Here is an 18626-nt window from a genome sequence, read left to right as displayed (position 1 = left end):
GCAAGATGGAAGTTTAATTCTTCTTGTTCTCTTCCAAGCTCCTATATATTTTGGTGACCTTATAATATTACCAAATCAACCTAATTTTCATAAATCACATTTAAAGTTGACTCAATAATGAAAAAGTCTCCTTAAGATTTGAATTAGATTAATCAATCCGGTCGAGCATGTTCAATGAAAAAACGATCAGAGAAATTTTATTATTCTACTAATTAGTAAATGAAAATTTATATTTTAGCAAGTCGAAAAACTTTATTTGGTAAATTTACGAAAGTTGGACCGTTGGACCTAGTATTTGGCCATTTATTTGCAAATCACTAAAATAATACAATTTGCTAAGTGACCAAGAAACAAAAAAAAATGGAGTGAAAAAGTTTTCAAAAAAAAAAATCACCGAAAATTTATTGGACTTACATATTGTTATTTCCAACATTTTAAAGAGTGAGTTACAATTTGGTTCGAATAATTGTTTTAATCATTAAAGAGCAGTTTAGTTGACGTGCTAGTTATGCAAAAATTATAATATATGACCTCTATGCATCAATTAAAAATAAAGGGATCCTATATGGTAATTAACAAATAAAAGGACTGTATACATAAATTATCTACACTAAAAGAGCATTTTCAAAGGGAGTTTTTCAAAGATATATACGGCCTAACAGAACACATTGCACCCACATAATCATATATTTAGTTTACACCTGTGTGTATATATATATATATATATATATATATATATATATATATATATATATATATATATATATATATATTGCAACAACTTTTATTCATACATTATACACTTTATTTTGAAAAAGTTTGAACAACTGGTTTGATTGTGAAAAAATTTGAACAACTGGTTTGATTGTGTTTCAAGTATAATAACGGTAAAAACGTTTGCATTTTGTGGTACTAAAGATTTGTTTAATGCACCACATTGTCTTCCGAACTTCTAGTCTTAAATCCCGTTTGGATTAGCTGATCATAAATGCTAAGCATAATTAATTGCTGAAAGGCACTTGAAAGTGTTAAAAATGATTTTATAAATAAACAGTTAATTGTTGCTATTAAAGTGTTGAAACAAAAAGTAAGCAAGGATTATGCTTTGAGAATTAATAAAAATATCAAGAATAAAATAATAAAAAAGTTGCTTATCAAACCAAAAGTACTTATAAACCGAAAAATCATAAATTGGGGATGATCAACTTATTTAACAGATTTTAGCTTATCAATACTTTGAGTATTTACCAAATGCAAAGATAAATCAAAAAAAAATTCAGAACCAATTTAACTAGTTTATAAACTTAACCAAATGTTTTCATACACAAAACTTGAACTCATAATTCTATCGTTTGAAGTGTAGACTTCTTGATGATTTATCTCCTTGTAGATTAGAAGGAGTCCATAAAAGAGTTGAATTACATCATGTCAACAAATTGCAGTAGCAAAATGTTAGTACTGTTCGAGAACCACTGGCGGAGCAGCACACACTAAAAATTAGGATGAAAAATGATTCCTATAGCCAATTATTGCTTTTAATCTGCTTTTCACTTATTATATGGAAGCCAGCATCAAATCCACCATCACTACCTCCACCTCCACCTCCGCCACGGCTGCCGCCACCAAGGCCTCCAATAATTTGATCAAATCCACCGTTGAAGTTAGGTATATTAGGTAATAATGGATCCTCAAGAAACTTCCTTGCAGAGCAAGTTTGCACTAGAATTCCAAGAACTACAACAAACATCAACTTGCATCTCATTTTTGCATCCACTGTTAGCACTGCACAGAAAAAACAACATAATAATTGGTTTTAGAAATCGAGACATTCAACCACAGTGAAAAATATTAAGAGCAGTAAAAACTGTAGCCTTCCAACCACTATAGGAATATTATCAAGCGGATTTTAAAAAATTACAAAAATAAACATCTGGATTTCGACCTGAGCCAGTTTTTAAAACCTCCTTTACTATTACATTAAAAGTTTCTGTAGAGTTAAAAGGGATTCAATATTTTTTATATTATAATTATTTTTATTTTATTTGTATAGTACTCTCTTTTTTAAGAGGAGTCAAAACTCCTTCGATTAGGTACGTAGCTCCACCTATACTTCCAAAGTATCACTACAAGAAAAGAAATTCTTAATGAGGACTTCTTGTTGCGAGTCATAAAACAAAAGTTCTTGTGGTGACTGATAACGTCCAAATCCACTCCTCAAAGAGAAAGTGTACACAGTCGTATGCAATATATTTTATCCAACTATGAGTCGGGGTCGATCCCACAGGGAACAATATGCTAGGCGATTAAGAAAGTAACGAACTTTCACCAACTAAGCTAAAGCCAAACGATGGATAATATTTTGATTTTTGGAGAATATTATAACTAATGCGGAAATGTAAACTAACCTACAAAGCAAATAAAATGATCAATGGCCACAAGCATGGATAATAGGAGATTACACTCAAGTAACGATCCAATGTATTTCACGATTTTACAACTAAGAGCGGGTTTATGTTAATAGATAATGATTTCTAAAATCTCATTAAAAGTCTTCCAACCAAATCAATGAATTTCAATCTAAGCTTTTTCAAGCCTTAGAGTGTGATATTGGGCACAATCAATTTAACCTCAAGTAACTATCCTCTTCCGAGCTCAAGTTATTAGATGGGTTTAATGACCCAAATTCTTGTTAATTAATCTTTCCCAACCTAGATTTCCTCTTCCGAGCTCAATCTAAGTAAATGGGTGAGTCCTAGGGTTAGCTAATCCCTTTGAAAACATTCAAGAACGAGATTAATTAAATCAACAAAGACCCATTTCAATAGCAATAAAAATCATTCAATACATAAGCATAACAAGAGTTTCAAACCAAACTTTAATCAAGAATGTTTTCATAAACAAGATTCAAGTAATGGAATAGAAAGCTACACACTTAGATAATCAATACAAAGCAAGGAATTGAAGAAATGAATTAAAGGTTTAAGAAATGCTCAACCAAATCTTCAAATCTTCAACCCCAAAGTGTGGTATAGAAACCTAGTCTCCAAACTTGATGAAAAACTGCCAAAGATGTATTTTACAAACCCTAAAAGAGTATTTATATCATTCCAAAAACGGGAACAAAATCTGGACAACAATACCCTCGTGCACAACATGCTAGTCGCATGTTGTGCCAATTTCTCTGTCAGCACATGCTACACAACATGCTGCTCGCATGTTCAACATGCTGCAGCAAGTGCTACTAGCATGTGATGTCAGAAAGTGTTTTTTGTTCTATTTTTGCTCTATTTTGGTCCGTTTTGCTCCGTTATGCTCTCTGGGCATCTTATCCTTACAAAACAACATAAATACACAAAAAGTAACAACAAAAGTGCTTAAAGAGTCACAAAAGACTAAGTAGTTGGCGTCGAATATCCCGTAATTTTACGACTCATCAATGACAACATTGTTTGCCACAAAAATGGAATACCAATTACTAGGACTTGCAATCAAGGGCAGAGCTAAGACGCGCAAGGGGTTCATCCAAACCTCTTCCATCACTGTATATGTAAGATGAATTTTTTTTTGAAGTATATATAACATATGTTGAATCTTTTTGGCTGTCTGTTGCCTTTTTTTTATACTTTGAAATTAGTGAATATTCCGGATGGCACCAAGATCCACTTTTAATTATTGAGAAAACATTTTGTTTATATATATATATATATATCACAGAAGAAGGAAGAGGAATATATCTTACTTTGCTTTCTTGGTCTTTGTTTTGTGAGGCTGAATGCTGGAGTAGCCATGAGGAAGAGCTAAAGTATATATTAAGTAGATTGTACGATTTGAGGTACTATGAAATATCTGTATAGGAAGGAGGTTATAGAGTCCGGAATCAAAATGACTTAATAAAAAAAACAATTGAACCAAAATACCGCAAGAAAAAAAAGGAATACCAAAATATCTTTAACCTTTTTTATGCGTTATGTAAAAAGGTGTTAACATCCCCCGTTAACATTCGTTACCAGAGCTTTAAAAAAAAACGAACTTTGCATAACGCAGCAAATAGATGCGCTATGCAAAGACAAATTATTCCAGACTAATCCACGGTCTAAGAATAGGCTACGACATCAACTTATATACTTCTTCCGTTTTAATTTATGTGAACCTATTTGAATGACTACGGAGTTTAAGGAAAAAAAAAGGCTTTTGAACTTGTGACGTAAAATGAGGCACATATATTTTGTGTGGCTATAAATCATTGCATAAAAGTAAATTGTTTTCAAATATGAAAAGGGGTCATTCTTTTTGGCACGGATTAAAAATGAAATAGGTTCACATAAATTGAAACGGAGGGAGTATTAATGAAGGTTTGTCGTGTCTATTTGTGTTGCATCATTAATGAGCTAAGTTTTATATTTATTGATTGTCTTAAAAAAGATCATAGATATTTTCTAAAAAAAATATATACTTATCCCCTCGTATTAATTTACGTGTCTTACTTTTCTTTCTAAAAAATAATTATAATCATTTCTAAGACAACCAAAAATATAACACTTAGCTTATGCTTAGAAAAAATAATATCCCTCGTATTAATTTTAAGTGTCTTACTTTTTTTTTTATAAAAAATAGTTATACTTATTTATAAGATAACCAAACATATAAGTTATACTTACTTATGCTTAAGAAAATAATAACATATTTGTATCATTTTAAGTGTTTTATACTTCTTTTTAGAAAATAATTATAATCATTTTCTAAGACAACCAAAAAAGAGACATAGCTTATGAAAAATAATATCCCCTCCGTATTAATTAAGTGTCTTACTTTTCTTTTTAGAAATAATTATAATTATTTTTTAAGGCAACAAAAATGTAATATTCAGGAATAATTATAATCATTTCTAAGATAATAAAATTATAATACCTAGCATATGCTTAGGAAAAACAATATCCTTTCTGTATCAATTTAAGTGTCTTACTTTCTTTTATAGAAAATAATTGTAGATTTTTTTAAGACAACCAAAAATATAAGATTTAGCTTATGCTTGTGAAAAAAATATCCCATTCGTATCAATTTAAGTGTTTTGCTTTTATTTTTAGAAAATAATTTAATCATTTTTTAAAACAACTGAAGATATAAGATTTAGAAAATAATCATAATCATTTTCTATGACAACAAGAAATATAACACTAGTTTATGCTTCGAAATAATATCTCCTTCATATCAATTTAAGTGTCTTACATTTTTATAAAAATAATTATATAAATAATTTTTAAGATAACCAAACATATAAAACTAGGCTAGAAAATAATTTAATCATTTTTTAAAGCAACTGAAGATATAAGATTTAGAAAATAATCATAATCATTTTCTATGACAACAAGAAATATAACACTTAGCTTATGCTTCGAAATAATATCCCCTTCATGTCAATTTAAGTGTCTTACATTTTTATAAAAATAATTATAATTAATTTTTAAGATAACCAAACATATAAAATTAGCTTATGCCTACGAAAAATATCCCAAATTCGTATCAATTGAAGTGTCTTGCTTTTCTTTTTAGAAAAATAATTTAATCATTTTTTAGACCAACCGATGATATAAGATTTAGAAAATAATTATTATCATTTTCTATGACAACAAAAAAATATAACACTTAACTTATGCTTCGAAAAAATAATATCCCTCCGTGTCAATTTAAGCGCGTTACATTTTTTATAAGAAAATAATTATAATTATCTCTGTATCAATTTAAGTGGCTTATATTTATTTTTATAAAATAATTATAATCATTTTCTAAGACAGCCAAAAATAATACTTAGCTTATGCTTACGAAAAATAACTTCCCCTCCTTATTAATTTAAGTGTATTAGGCAATCGAAAATATAATATTTAGAAAATAATTATAATCATTTTCTAAGACAACAAAATTATACTCCTTCTATTTCAATTTATGTGAACCTATTTCCTTTTTAGTCTATGTCAAAATGAATGACCTCTTTCCTAATTTGGAAACAAACTCACTTTATAAAAATGATTTACAGTCACACAAATATTTAAGACTTATTTTGATCCACAAATTTCAAAAGTTTTCACTATTTTTTAAATGTCTTGCCCAGTTAAATATGTTCATATAAATTGAAACAGAGGGAGTAATACTTACAATGATGCCATTTGTCAGAAAGTTGGCAACAAAATTATAGAACAACAATCTTGTCAGAAATTGTTGAAGATTCACATAGCGCATCTATTTACTACGCTATGCAAGTTTTTTTTTTTAAAGCTCGGTTAACAAATGTTAACGTTGACTGTTAACACCTTTTTACATAACGCATAAAAAAGATGCGTTAAAGGTATTTTAGTGTCCCTTTTTTTTTTTTAGGGTATTTTGGTTCAATTGGTTTTTTATTGAATCATTTTGATTCCGGATATAGGTTACCTTGAAGCCTGAAGGTATTAATGGAATATTGGCCAGTGACTACTATTCAAAGTACACCATCAATTAATAAACGTTTACAAAATGGAAAAAGAAAAACGAGAAGCAATGAACAGAATTAATGTAGTTGAACATGCATCAATAAAGAAAAGAGAGTTACTAATGGAAATTATATCTTGCGTTTCGAGTTATTTAAAGTAGGAAAATAAAATATAGTATTCCATTTTGAACTTGGAAGTCTTAAAATCCGATGACTTAATTATACGACATTTAGATGATCAAGTTCAGAAAAATTAAGCACTGGTGCAACTTTTATCACTTATCAGTTGACATATAGATTTTGAACGTTAACAAAAATGGTCCCCTTTATTTTTGGGTAGATTTAAAATATATAGTCCTCTTAAGTTGTATACCACTGACTTTAAATTTGCAAATAGTGAACATTTTTTATTTCTGTCAGCATTTAACAAATTCCTATTATTAAGTGTAATTACTCCCTCTTTATTACAACAAATTACATGCTGACCAAGTAATTCTTGGTCAGATAAACATGTCAAAATGATGTAATTACACTCAATTACACCAAATCAAATTACATGGTGACTTTCCAAACATGCTCAAAATTTGTTAATAATTTAACAGATAGATAAAATGAAGATAATATATGTTCGACCAAGCTCGTAAACATTGAACAACACATGCAAGATTCACCCATCCAGAAAAACATATGAATAATTTAACAAGACAAGTATAATGGAATGATACCCGATAAAGCTTGTGAATAATTGAATAACACAATCAAAATTTGTTCATCCGTCAAATTTTTTGAACAATTTGACAAGTAATTAAAATTTATATTTAAATATAATTTCTACTTCTAAATACTTGTTTTTTAACTAACATTCCTCTTTTTAACTTCAACCAAATACTATCCAGGTATATTGTCGTTGGTACAAGTAAATTCAGTCAAACAAAATTCTTGAGTTTTTCCCAAAGTTATCCCTTGTGTTTGAGGTTAAGTTCATTTTCCTTTAAACATACACATGAGCACATATCATCCATTAAGTTCACTAAACTTGAGGAGATATAGTCCGCTTAACAAAACTAATTGCAAACAACACGTAAAAGGTAACGGGTTTTTTTAGTTCGGTTAAGTGGACTATATCTTCTCAAGTTTAGTAAACTTAAGGGATGATGTGTGCTCATGTATAAACTTAAAGGATAAAAATAGACCTAGCCCCAGATATAAGGAATAATTTTGGTTAAAAACTCCAAATTCTTTAGGGTGCGTTTGGTATGAAGGAAAATGCTTTTCATGGCAAATATTTTTCTAGAAAATAACTGGGTTTCTTACTTATTTTCTTGTGTTAGTATGTAAGCAAAAAATGCTATCCTAAAAGCATTTGTATATAATCTAGACAAATACTATGGGAGATGGGGGCAGGGTAGGGCTGTGCGAGTGGCCGGTAGAGGGGTTAGGAGGTGAAGATGAGGTTTGTTGGAGAGTGGGGAGGACACGATCAATGTGGAATGTCACTTGTAGAACTTGTTTTCTCTATTTTCCCTAGTGAAGATATTTTCCTCATTTTTTAAAAAAATTTTGACCAACCAAACATGGAAAAATGTTTGCCTCCATACCAAACACACCCTTAACCATTTTATGAAGTTCTAGTGAAAATAACTTGGGGGCTTTTCATTCCAAATTCAAAGAAAAATTTCAAATGCTCCCTTTTTGTAGGGATCTAGTAGTTCAGTTGGTTGACTACCTAAATTTTCACCTTATTGGTGAGGGTTTGAATCCCCATGTTGTAATTTCCCCTCCCTCCACCCCACCCCCCAATTTTCCCCTTCCCCTACCCCCTATGTAATAAAAAAATAGTTTTTTTTTTTAAAAAAAAAAAAAGAAGAAAAATTCAAAGGAAAACACCTCGATCAAGATTAGGGGCAAGGTGGAAATTTAGTTCTTGTTACGAAGTATCTTCCAAGATCCTGTTGTGGTGACTAGGGGTGTACATGGACCGGTTGGTTCAGATTTTTCAAATACCAAACCAAACCAAATGCGTCGGGTTTTTAAATTTATAAACCAAACCAAACCAATAAAATTCGGGTTTTTCAATTTCGGGTTTTCTCGGGTTATTCGATTTTCTCGGGTTATTCGATTTTTTCGGGTTATTCGATTTTTTCGGGTTTTTTCCCGAAAAAGTCTTCATACAAAACATATGACTTTTACTTCAAATGTTTCTTTAGTCCTAGTAAAATACAACTATATAACTAAGGTGTTTCTTAAGAAAATAACACAAATTGTGAAATGGGTGATGACATCGTATTAAAATATTCAACAAAAAGATAATAAAATCGGTTAAAATAAGTATTGCTAATTAATAAGCCATAAAGAAAATGACTCTAATCTAAATACAAAGTTATCCTAAAATAAGTATTAATTAATGACAAAGAAAAAAAATTAAGCTATGTATTTTTATGCTCTAAACCAATTATGCAAAACTAAAGAATAGATATCCAACATTACTGTCATTCCCAGTGTTAGAATTGAATTTTTTTTGTTAGCATTCGTGTTGAGTTGGTTTTGATTAGGACTTTATTTGAGTTACTAACATCCATGGGATATAAAACTTATTGGCAGTCAAAATTCTAAATTCTAAGTTCAAGCTTAAAATAATATGATAAAAGACAAAAAACTATGAAAAATTTTAGGAAATATTTACAAATTACATTACAAATAAATATTTCTATGTAGAAAATATTTTAAAAATCGAATACATGTCATGTCGAGTCGGTTTGACTTTTTTTAGCTAAAATCAGACCAAACCAATTATGATCGGGTTTTTTTTTAATACCAAACAAAGTCAAACCAAACCACTAGTCGGGTTTTTTTCTCGGTTTGACTCAGTTTATCGGTTTGGTGCGGTTTGTTGGTTTGCTTTGTACACCCCTAGTGGTGACGTTATAATTTTATCGAATCAAACCTGATTTTCATAAATCACATTTATGTTGACACTCAAACTCAATAAGGAAAATGTCTCCTTAAGATGTGAATTAGATTAATCAATCCGGACGAGACACGTTCAATAACAAAGCGACCATAGAAAATTTTATTACTTTACTACTATTTAGAAGAGTTACTCACTCTTCGTCGTCCTAAAAAAAAAATATTGGCCCATATTAAACAGGCCCATAACAAAAAAAAAACAAATTGGAACCCACCACATCCAAACTCACGGGAAAAACAAGGTGGACCCCATATTAACAAAATCAAACAATATTAAAAAAAAGTGAATCCCATATTAAAAAAAAACAATGTTAAAAAAAAATTGAACCAGTATTAAAAAAAAAGGAGAAGAAAAAAAAGTGGAACCCACCACATCCAAACTCATAGGAAAAAAAAAGTGAACCTCATATTAATAGAATCAAGCAAAAAAAATTGTGGGCCCCATATTTATTAAACAACAACTAATATTTAAAAAAAATTGTGGGCCCCATATTAAACACCAACTAGTGAAACCCACCACATCCAAACTCACGGAAAAAAAAAGTGAACTCCATATTAACAGAATCAAGCAAAACAAATTGTGGGCCCCATATATATTAAACAACGACTAATATTTAAAAAAAAATTGTGGGCCCCATATTAAACACCAACCAGTATTAAAAAAAAAAGGAAGAAAAGAAATGAAACCCACCACATCCAAACTCACGGGAAAAAAAAGTGGACCCCATATTAACAAAATCAAACAATATTAAAAAAAAAAGTGAATCCCAAATTAAAAAAACAAACAATGTTAAAAAAAAAATCTGGGCCCATATTAAACACCAACCAGTATTAAAAAAAAGAGAGAAGAAAAAAAAAGTGGAACCCACCACATCCAAACTCACGGGAAAAAAAAGTGGACCCCATATTAACAGAAGCAAGCAATATTAAAAAAAAAAAAAGTGAATCCCATATTAATAAAACAAACAATGTTAAAAAACAAATGCTTAGAAAATCAAACAATTAAATTAATAATGATGGACTCATTGCCACATGTGTATCAACCCATTAGTGGGAGCAAATGAAATTATTGTACAACAACATACTTAAAATACTTATATATTAAAATAAGATAGAATTTAATTACTTTTTTATTTTTTCCTTACTCTAATAAATGTGAAAAGAGATTAATGTCATAAAAGAAAAAATAATATTAATTGGAGATCAAATAATTAAAAAGGTAAATTAGTGAAATTATATTTCTAATTGACATTTCCTTAAAAAACCGTGTAAAAACAACATGACAAGTAAAATGAGTTAAACAAAAAATATTACTAAAAATTAAAAAATAGAAGTACTTCATTTAGATAAAAAATCAAATTTCTACTTTGTTTCATCTTAAACATGTAAAATTAATATAATAATTTGAATTAGTATGTATTACTTCACTATTACTACTATATAGAAGGGCCGGTTTGTAGAGGCAAGATTGTCGTCCGTGTTCGGTCGTACTTTTTTATTTAAGAGTAAAAAAATCCTTTGTGGTCCCACCCACTTTTTTATTTAAGGGCAAAAAAATGTCATTTTATACTTTATATTACCAACTCTTCTAAAAATTAGATAGAAATACTTTATTATATTTCTATTTTTCTACTATATAGAAGTATCGGTTTACCCATGCTTCGTCGACAGTCACTCTTAAAAAAAAAAAAAAAACTGGACCCCACCCTCCCTAAACTCATGAAAAAAAAAGATGGACCCAATATTAAAAAAAAAAAGAAAAAAGGCAACATCAAAAAAAAAAAAAACGTGCACCCCATATACTAAAAAATCAAACAATATTCATGTAATTCCCAAACTATCCCCATCAAGTCAATAATAGTGGATTCATTGTCACATGCATATTAACCTATTAGTGAGAGCAAATGAAATTATTGCGCAACAAAAAACATGGACCTCATATTATTACTTTTCTTCAAAATATTTAATTGTTGTATTTGCTATTCCGCCATGTCATTTATTTGTTATGTTTACTAAAATAAATATACTTAAAATATTTATATATTTAAAAAATAAGATACAATTTAATTACTTTTTTATTTTTATTCTTACTCTAATAAATGTGAAAAGAGATTAATATCAAATGAAGATCAAATAATGAATAAGGTAAATTAGTCAAATTATAATTCTAATTCACGTTTCCTTAAAAATCCATGCAAAAGACAACATGACAAGTAAAATGAGTTAAACCGAGAATATTTATCAAAAATTAAAAAATAGCATTTCGTTTAAATAGAAAATTAATTTCTACTTTGTTTCGTTTCAAACATGTAAAATTAATTTAATAATTTGAATTACAATTATCCAAATCAAAATTTGATAAAAAATAATAAGTATTTTACACTTTTAAATTAATCGAATTAAAATTGAAAGTATCAACTGATGCTTAAATATTGCTATTATTTTATCTCAAAGAAAGGAAAATAGTTTTCTTTTAAACAAGTTTTCTCTTTTAAAAATATTAATAAATTTTCCTAGCAAACACAAATAAAATAAAGTTTTAGATACGGAGCACAAACTACAATGTTATATTAATCGTATTTTGAACATAATACATACATACATATATATATATATATATATATATATATATATATATATATATATATATATATATATATATATATATATATATATATATATATATATATATATATATATATATTATCACTATCTAAACACAACTACATATACATAGATACACTATAATCCGAAGTGTTGGGCGCACGGGCATAAGCCATCTAGTTGTTTCTAATAATAAGTACATGAAAATTAGCAGCTAGAAAAACTTTATTTGGTGATTTACGAAAGTTGGACGTAGTGTTTGGCGGTTTACTTGCAACGTGCAAATCACTAAAATGTTACAACTTGCCAAGAGACCACGAAAAAAATAAAGAGTTGAGTGAAAGGTTTTCCTAAAAAAAAAAAAATAGATAAATTTTTTGGACTTACATATTGTTATTTCTAACATCTTAAAGAGTGAATTACAATTTAGTTCAAATTAAAATTTCTCTATTACTACAAAGTCGTTTGGTTCACATACTAGTTATGCATAAATTATAACACATGAACTTTTTATACAACGATTAATAATAAAAGAATTTCTATATATGTGGTAATTAATAAATAAAAAGATTGTTATATATGAAATATTTACTTTAAATAGTTTATTTGGTCCCCCATTGCTGATATAAATATTCTTGTTCCACATACCTTAATGCATATTATTCATTACCAATACATAGAGGTGGATTCAGATTTTAAAGTTTACGAATTTCTATAATAATCTCAAATTAACCTAAATGTTTTGTGAATTTCTTGATACAAATATAGTGTATGAATAAACGTCATTAAATTTCCGTGAACCCATACTTTAAGACCTAAATCTGCCCCTACCAATAACCAAATATTGCATTAATTATATATGACGCGACCAATCAAACACTCTATTATTTTATGATTATTTTTAATATTATGACTCATTATTCTAATACCATATATCCACCAAACTACCCTTAGGCATTAACTGTCTAATTAAAAAAAGGAAAAAAAACACACACACTCACAACGCCATATTTTGGTTGGAAAGTTGAATATCTTAACTTTTCCCTCCAAACCAAAAAACTTAAATCTCTTTCCTCCAAAATTCAAAATTTAAAATCAAACCCCTTTTATAAACGCTCTTAAAATCCCTTCTTCATCTTTCCCTCTCACAATTATTACAAGCATAGCTCTAATATATATATATATATATATATATATATATATATATATATATATAATCTTGGCCGTGTCTTTTTCTACTTCATCCTTCAAAAACACAGTTTCTGTATCAAGTGGAACAGATCAAAGTGGCCATAATAATAATCTTCCTTGTTATCTGTATCAAATGGAACATATCAAAATATATAGTATTTATAACAGTATGTTCTTTGTAAAATTACCCCATATAATAACTATCTTTTTTTTTTAGTAATATAATAATTAACCATTTTTATAAAAATAGAATATCTATAATTATCAATAATAAGTGTAGAGATTTTGACCAAATATTTTGAAATTTAATACACTATTTATGACAAAAAATATTATACGAATATATTTTTCATCATTAAAAGTTTTCTCTTCGTTATACAAAGTATAATTAAGCTTAGGATTTGATAATTAAAAATGAAAAATTAGATTTTATGCATCTTTTTTTGCTATAACAGTAAAATATTATTTAAATGTCAATGCTGTTATAAGTATATAATAGCAATTCGCTAAAAATTTTGAACCTAACGATGCTGGTATAGAGAGGGTTGACTGTATTATAATCCTGAGATTAAAACTAGAATTATAACTTGGATAACTTATCCACCTTCTATACTCTATGTAAGTTATCCAGATTGTAGTTCAGATATTAATAAATAATAAGTACCAACAACCAAGTATGAGATAAATTAATTCCAAATTCTAAACAGAAATAATCCACCTAATCTCTCCTACCAAACACCCCTTAAGTACTTAACTGTCTACTTCTAAAAAAGGAAAGAAAAAATAAAACCACAACGCCATATATTGGTTGGAAAAATTGAATATTTTAATTTTTCCCTCCAAATCTAAAAAAACAAAAATTCATATGCCTTTGACTCTTTCCTCCAAAATTCAAAATTTAAAATCAAACCCCTTTTATAAAGCTCTTGAAATCCCTTCTTCATCTTCGCTTCTCACAATTATTACAAACATAGCTCCAAAAATATTATAATCTTGACCATGTCTTTTTCTAGTTCATCCTTCAAAAACCCAATTTCTGTACCAAATGGAACAGATCAAAGAGGCCATAATATTAATAATAATCTTCCTACTGGTGAAATCCATGTAATATTTGGGCCTATGTTTGCTGGTAAAACTACTGCTTTACTTCGTCGTGTCAATTCTGAATCCAAATTGGGCAGGTACCAATTATTTGTTTTTTTTAATTGAAGTATATGGTCAGTGAGAATTCATATAGTCGGCCCCAACTAGTTATGCTGTTGTTTGTTGAATTTCTTGGCATGATTGGCATAAGTGGTACTTCATGTGAACTAATTACCATCTGAGTCTATGTGATATACAGAGCTACAAAAAATATATTATTAGCAATCAAGACATTTTAAAAATATATGTAATAATTCAACTCACTTCTAGCCATCGATTTAAAATCAAGGGAGTTTATTATCCCATTCATTATGTGAATGGGGTATTATTTCCCAAAACCAAAATGTTAAGGGGGCAAAGTGAAGTTTTTTAATGATAAATTTGGCTAAGTGGTTTTATAAGAGATAAGCCCTTAAATTGAGTGACTTTATTGATACAAAACAAAGTTTCGTGGAAACTGGTGTTTCTTCCATATTTTGAACTTTAGATCCGTGGAAGAATTGAACTCCTAGATCAAAACACTATGTATGGAAGGTATGAATTGCTTAAACGGGAATTTTTTAACAGCAAACAACTAGTTTAGATAATCACAACCAAGAGTATTGAGTTCTCTTATGGACAGGTCTTGAAAGGAGAAGGCTAGAATGCCAACATGTGTCTATTATATTGAATTTACTTGATAGTCCCCATTTTGGGAACGTTCAATGCTAAAGTCACTAAATTAAGTGAAGAGTAAAATATAAGCTAAATTTGTACATACAAAACTTAAACCTTAGTACTAAATTGGAGTATTTGTTTCTTTATCTTGTGGAGTTTAAAACAAGTTAAATGGGAATGCTAACATTTTAGCTAGATTCTAAATATATAAATTTGACAATCTTTTATGAGATAGATGGTTCTTTTTGGTTAATAGTTGGGTGATGGTTATAATATTGTTGTATATGCTGCAAATTTTGAACTTTGATCTATTAAATTGAAGTAGTTCCTATGCTGCCAATTCAGGTGATTAATTTCCATATCGTCTTTTTGTGCTGTAACTTGTATTCTTTAACTGTGTGAGTAGGAATGTGGTGATGATCAAGTCAAACAAAGATACAAGGTATGCGGTAGATGCAGTGGTAACACACGATGGGACAAAATTCCCATGTTGGTCATTGCCAGATTTATCATCTTTCAAACAGAGATTTGGTCCAGATGCCTATGAAAAGGTGCAGTCCTTTTCTTCCTTCCCTATCTCCTTGTGCTATTCTTGGACTAAACTGATGTGAATTTAGATCTAGGGTGTGTTTAGCATCGAGGAAAATATTTTTTGAGGAAAATAAGTGATTTTCTTATGTAGTTTCTGATGTTTGATAATTAAGCAAAAAGATATTGTTCCAAGAGGGTTTATATGTAATTTAGGAAAACATTGGGGGTGGGGGTGGTGAGAGGTTGGAGTTGGGAGTTGGGGAGGAATGAGCTTGGAATGCCACTTATGAAACTTGTTTTCCCTACTCCCACTTGGGAGGTTATTTTTCTCCATTAAAGAACTTGTTTTCCTAGAGAAATGTTTTCCAAACATGAGAAATCTTGAAAACATGTTTGTTCCTTCATACCAAACGCACCCTTAGTACCTATTCTTGATATTCTAGGCTTGTGGTCTTAGAAGAGTAGTGTGTTATTAAAGTCTTGAAAATGGTTTTGCTTTGTGTATGGGTGGTCCCATTTTTCTGTGGTTGCAACCATGTTGATCAAATTGGAAATCCATGATGTTAAAAAGAAAGGTTGACTTTCTTGCATTAAGTTGAAATTCTTGGAGTACTATGAGAATTGGGGTTCTCTTCCCTTCACCTTTTTACTGGAAGGGAAGGAGCTGAAGGTTTTTATCAGATATGGCAATACTTTTATTGGAATTTTGATTTTTCTTTTAGCCTAGTGGTGAGGACCCTCCACCTCCAACCATAAATTCGTGGATTCGAGTCATGAAGGAAATAAAGAGCCCGTTTGGATTGACTTATAAGTTGCTTATAAGTTGTTTTCAGTTTTTTTGAGTGTTTGGTTGGTCAGCTTAAAGTCATTTTGTGCTTAAAATAAGCTCAAAAAAATAATTGGGCCCATTTGACTTAGTTTATCTAAAACAGCTTATAAGCCAAAAAAAGTAAGTTAGATTATCCCAACTTTTTTTTTTTAGCTTATAGGCATAAGCCCATCCAAACAGGCTCAAAGTGGAAAGAATCATTGTTCAGCTCTCTGTTAGATTGTGACTTACCAGAGCCAAAAAAATCCAATGGGAAGGGGAAGAGTTGAGCATATAGAGAAGGTGAATAGGTTTGATCAGAGCTATTGATGTTTTGAAAAATCAATCTTGTCTAGTAGTGAAGAAGATGCTAAATGTAAACTTTGACATATTAATCTAGATGTGATTCTTTCTCGTCATTGTTTTGCAGTTTATTTTTCTGGTTTGCTTTGCTTTTATTGCTCAACGCGTCTATTTGTTAGCAGGTGGATGTGATTGGCATTGATGAAGCTCAGTTTTTCGATGACCTTTATGATTTCTGTTGCAATGCTGCTGATATTGATGGGAAAACTGTAGTTGTTGCTGGCCTAGATGGTGACTACTTAAGGTATTTATTGACTTTTGAACCCTAGTTTTTACTTAATCTTTGGACAATAAGGTCTGTACATGAGAATTATTGAGTACATATTGTATTCTGATGAGAATTCATGCTTTGCTTATTACAGGAGGAAATTTGGCTCAGTACTTGATATCGTTCCAATTGCAGATACTGTTACAAAGTTGACAGCAAGATGTGAATTATGTGGCAAACGAGCGTTTTTCACCTTGAGAAAAACTGATGAGATGCAGAAGGAGCTTATAGGTGGTGCTAATATGTATATGCCCGTCTGTCGACAACACTATGTCAGTGGAAAATCAATTGTGGGAGCTGTGAAAAAGGTCCTTGAATCTCATCAAGTGCAGAGTGAACTAGTTCAAGAGAAACCTCTAGTTGCTTAGAAACAGTTCTGGCTTGTGTGTGTATATATAGTTATATATTTTCATGTGTGCTGTTTGTTTCAATCATCTTATGTTTGGAATATTGGTTTCTGGATCATGTAGCTAAACTCAGTAAAAGTATCACATATTACATTATCAATGTTAACAAGTGTTTACATTTAGTGTCTGCTAAAGGACTTTACATAATTCTATACTAAATCAGCATATATGGAGAAGCTGTTCTCATGATCAGCATCATATGCTACATATGAGCCTGCAGTAGACAAGCTCCTCCATAAAAAAAAAAGTTTCCTACATGAATCAATTGATTAAGTTTCAAACAAGTTTCAAAACTGTTTTTTTTTCCTTTAAATTGTGTCTAGATGAATGGTGTCATATAAATTGGGGCAGATGGAGCAGTTTTTATGGAGAAAAATGAGAGTCAAACAAACAACAATACTCATAATTGTCAACTGTAGTGATATGGTACAAAACTATGAGCTATGACTAGTGGAGATTCTACTTTTCTTCGGTATATTTTTTTTTATGGCATAAAGATGTTATTTACTCCATACAAAATAAAACGTCTTGCAATCTTTCTTTTAGAGCCCGTTTGGATTGGCTTATAAGTTGCTTATAAGCTGTTTTTAGCTTTTTTGAGTGTTTGGCTGGCCAGCTTAAAGTTATTTTGTGCCTAAAATAAGCTCAAAAAAATAATTGGACCCATTTGACTTAGCTTATCTAAAGCAGTTTATAAGTTGAAAACAGCTTATAAGCCAAAAAAAATAAGTTAGACTACCCAACTTATTTTTTTAACTTATAAGCTATTTGCAGCTTATGGGCCTAAGTCCATCCAAACAGGCTCTTAGTCTGTTGCAACTTACAAAAAGTAATATGAACTTTCCTAAACAAGAATCATTTTATATGAAGGCATTACCATTATATGTTTACGTAGTATTCACTCCTTTCATTTTTACTTGTCCAGTATTTTAAAAATAGATTTTTTTTTTACTTGTCACTTTTAACATATCAAGAGAGGATAATTTTATTTTTCCTATTTTACCCATAATATTAATTACTAACTTCAAATTATTTTTCAAATTTAATAAAAATATGCACTACTTAATATGAGCACATTGGTAAATCATGCACTTCATTTTTTATATTTTAAACAGTGTGAAATGTCCAAAGTGGATAAGTAAAAGTGAATGGAGGGAGTATTAATTAGGTCAAAAGTTCCAATTGTCATAATACATAAATTATACTCACTCTTTCCCAATTTAT

The 18626-nt window shown here is 29.6% G+C and overlaps 1 protein-coding gene across 1 annotated transcript; it reads left to right on the top strand.

The window, feature by feature from the left end:
• Positions 1 to 14165: 14165 nt before the first annotated feature.
• LOC132636686 (thymidine kinase-like) lies at positions 14166 to 17524 on the top strand. The gene is made up of 4 exons (XM_060353675.1): positions 14166 to 14406; positions 15432 to 15576; positions 16850 to 16971; positions 17090 to 17524. Exons 1-4 carry the CDS (start codon positions 14225 to 14227, stop codon positions 17361 to 17363), a joined length of 723 nt encoding a protein of 240 aa, XP_060209658.1. The 5' UTR covers positions 14166 to 14224; the 3' UTR covers positions 17364 to 17524.
• The last annotated feature ends 1102 nt before the right edge of the window (positions 17525 to 18626 follow it).

The sequence above is a fragment of the Lycium barbarum genome, chromosome 4, assembly GCF_019175385.1.
Source record: "Lycium barbarum isolate Lr01 chromosome 4, ASM1917538v2, whole genome shotgun sequence".
In the NCBI taxonomy this organism is placed as follows: Eukaryota; Viridiplantae; Streptophyta; class Magnoliopsida; order Solanales; family Solanaceae; genus Lycium; species Lycium barbarum.
The sequence above is the reverse complement of the archived record's forward strand: the minus strand, read 5'-3'. Positions and strand labels throughout refer to the sequence as shown.

Excerpts from the sequence above, each read along its gene's own strand:
- LOC132636686 (XM_060353675.1), top strand. The coding sequence starts at position 14,225 with ATGTCTTTTTCTAGTTCATCCTTCAAAAACCCAATTTCTGTACCAAAT. Across the intron at positions 15,577-16,849 it reads GTCCAGATGCCTATGAAAAG|GTGGATGTGATTGGCATTGA; the intron begins GTGCAGTCCTTT and ends ATTTGTTAGCAG. Across the intron at positions 16,972-17,089 it reads CTAGATGGTGACTACTTAAG|GAGGAAATTTGGCTCAGTAC; the intron begins GTATTTATTGAC and ends TGCTTATTACAG.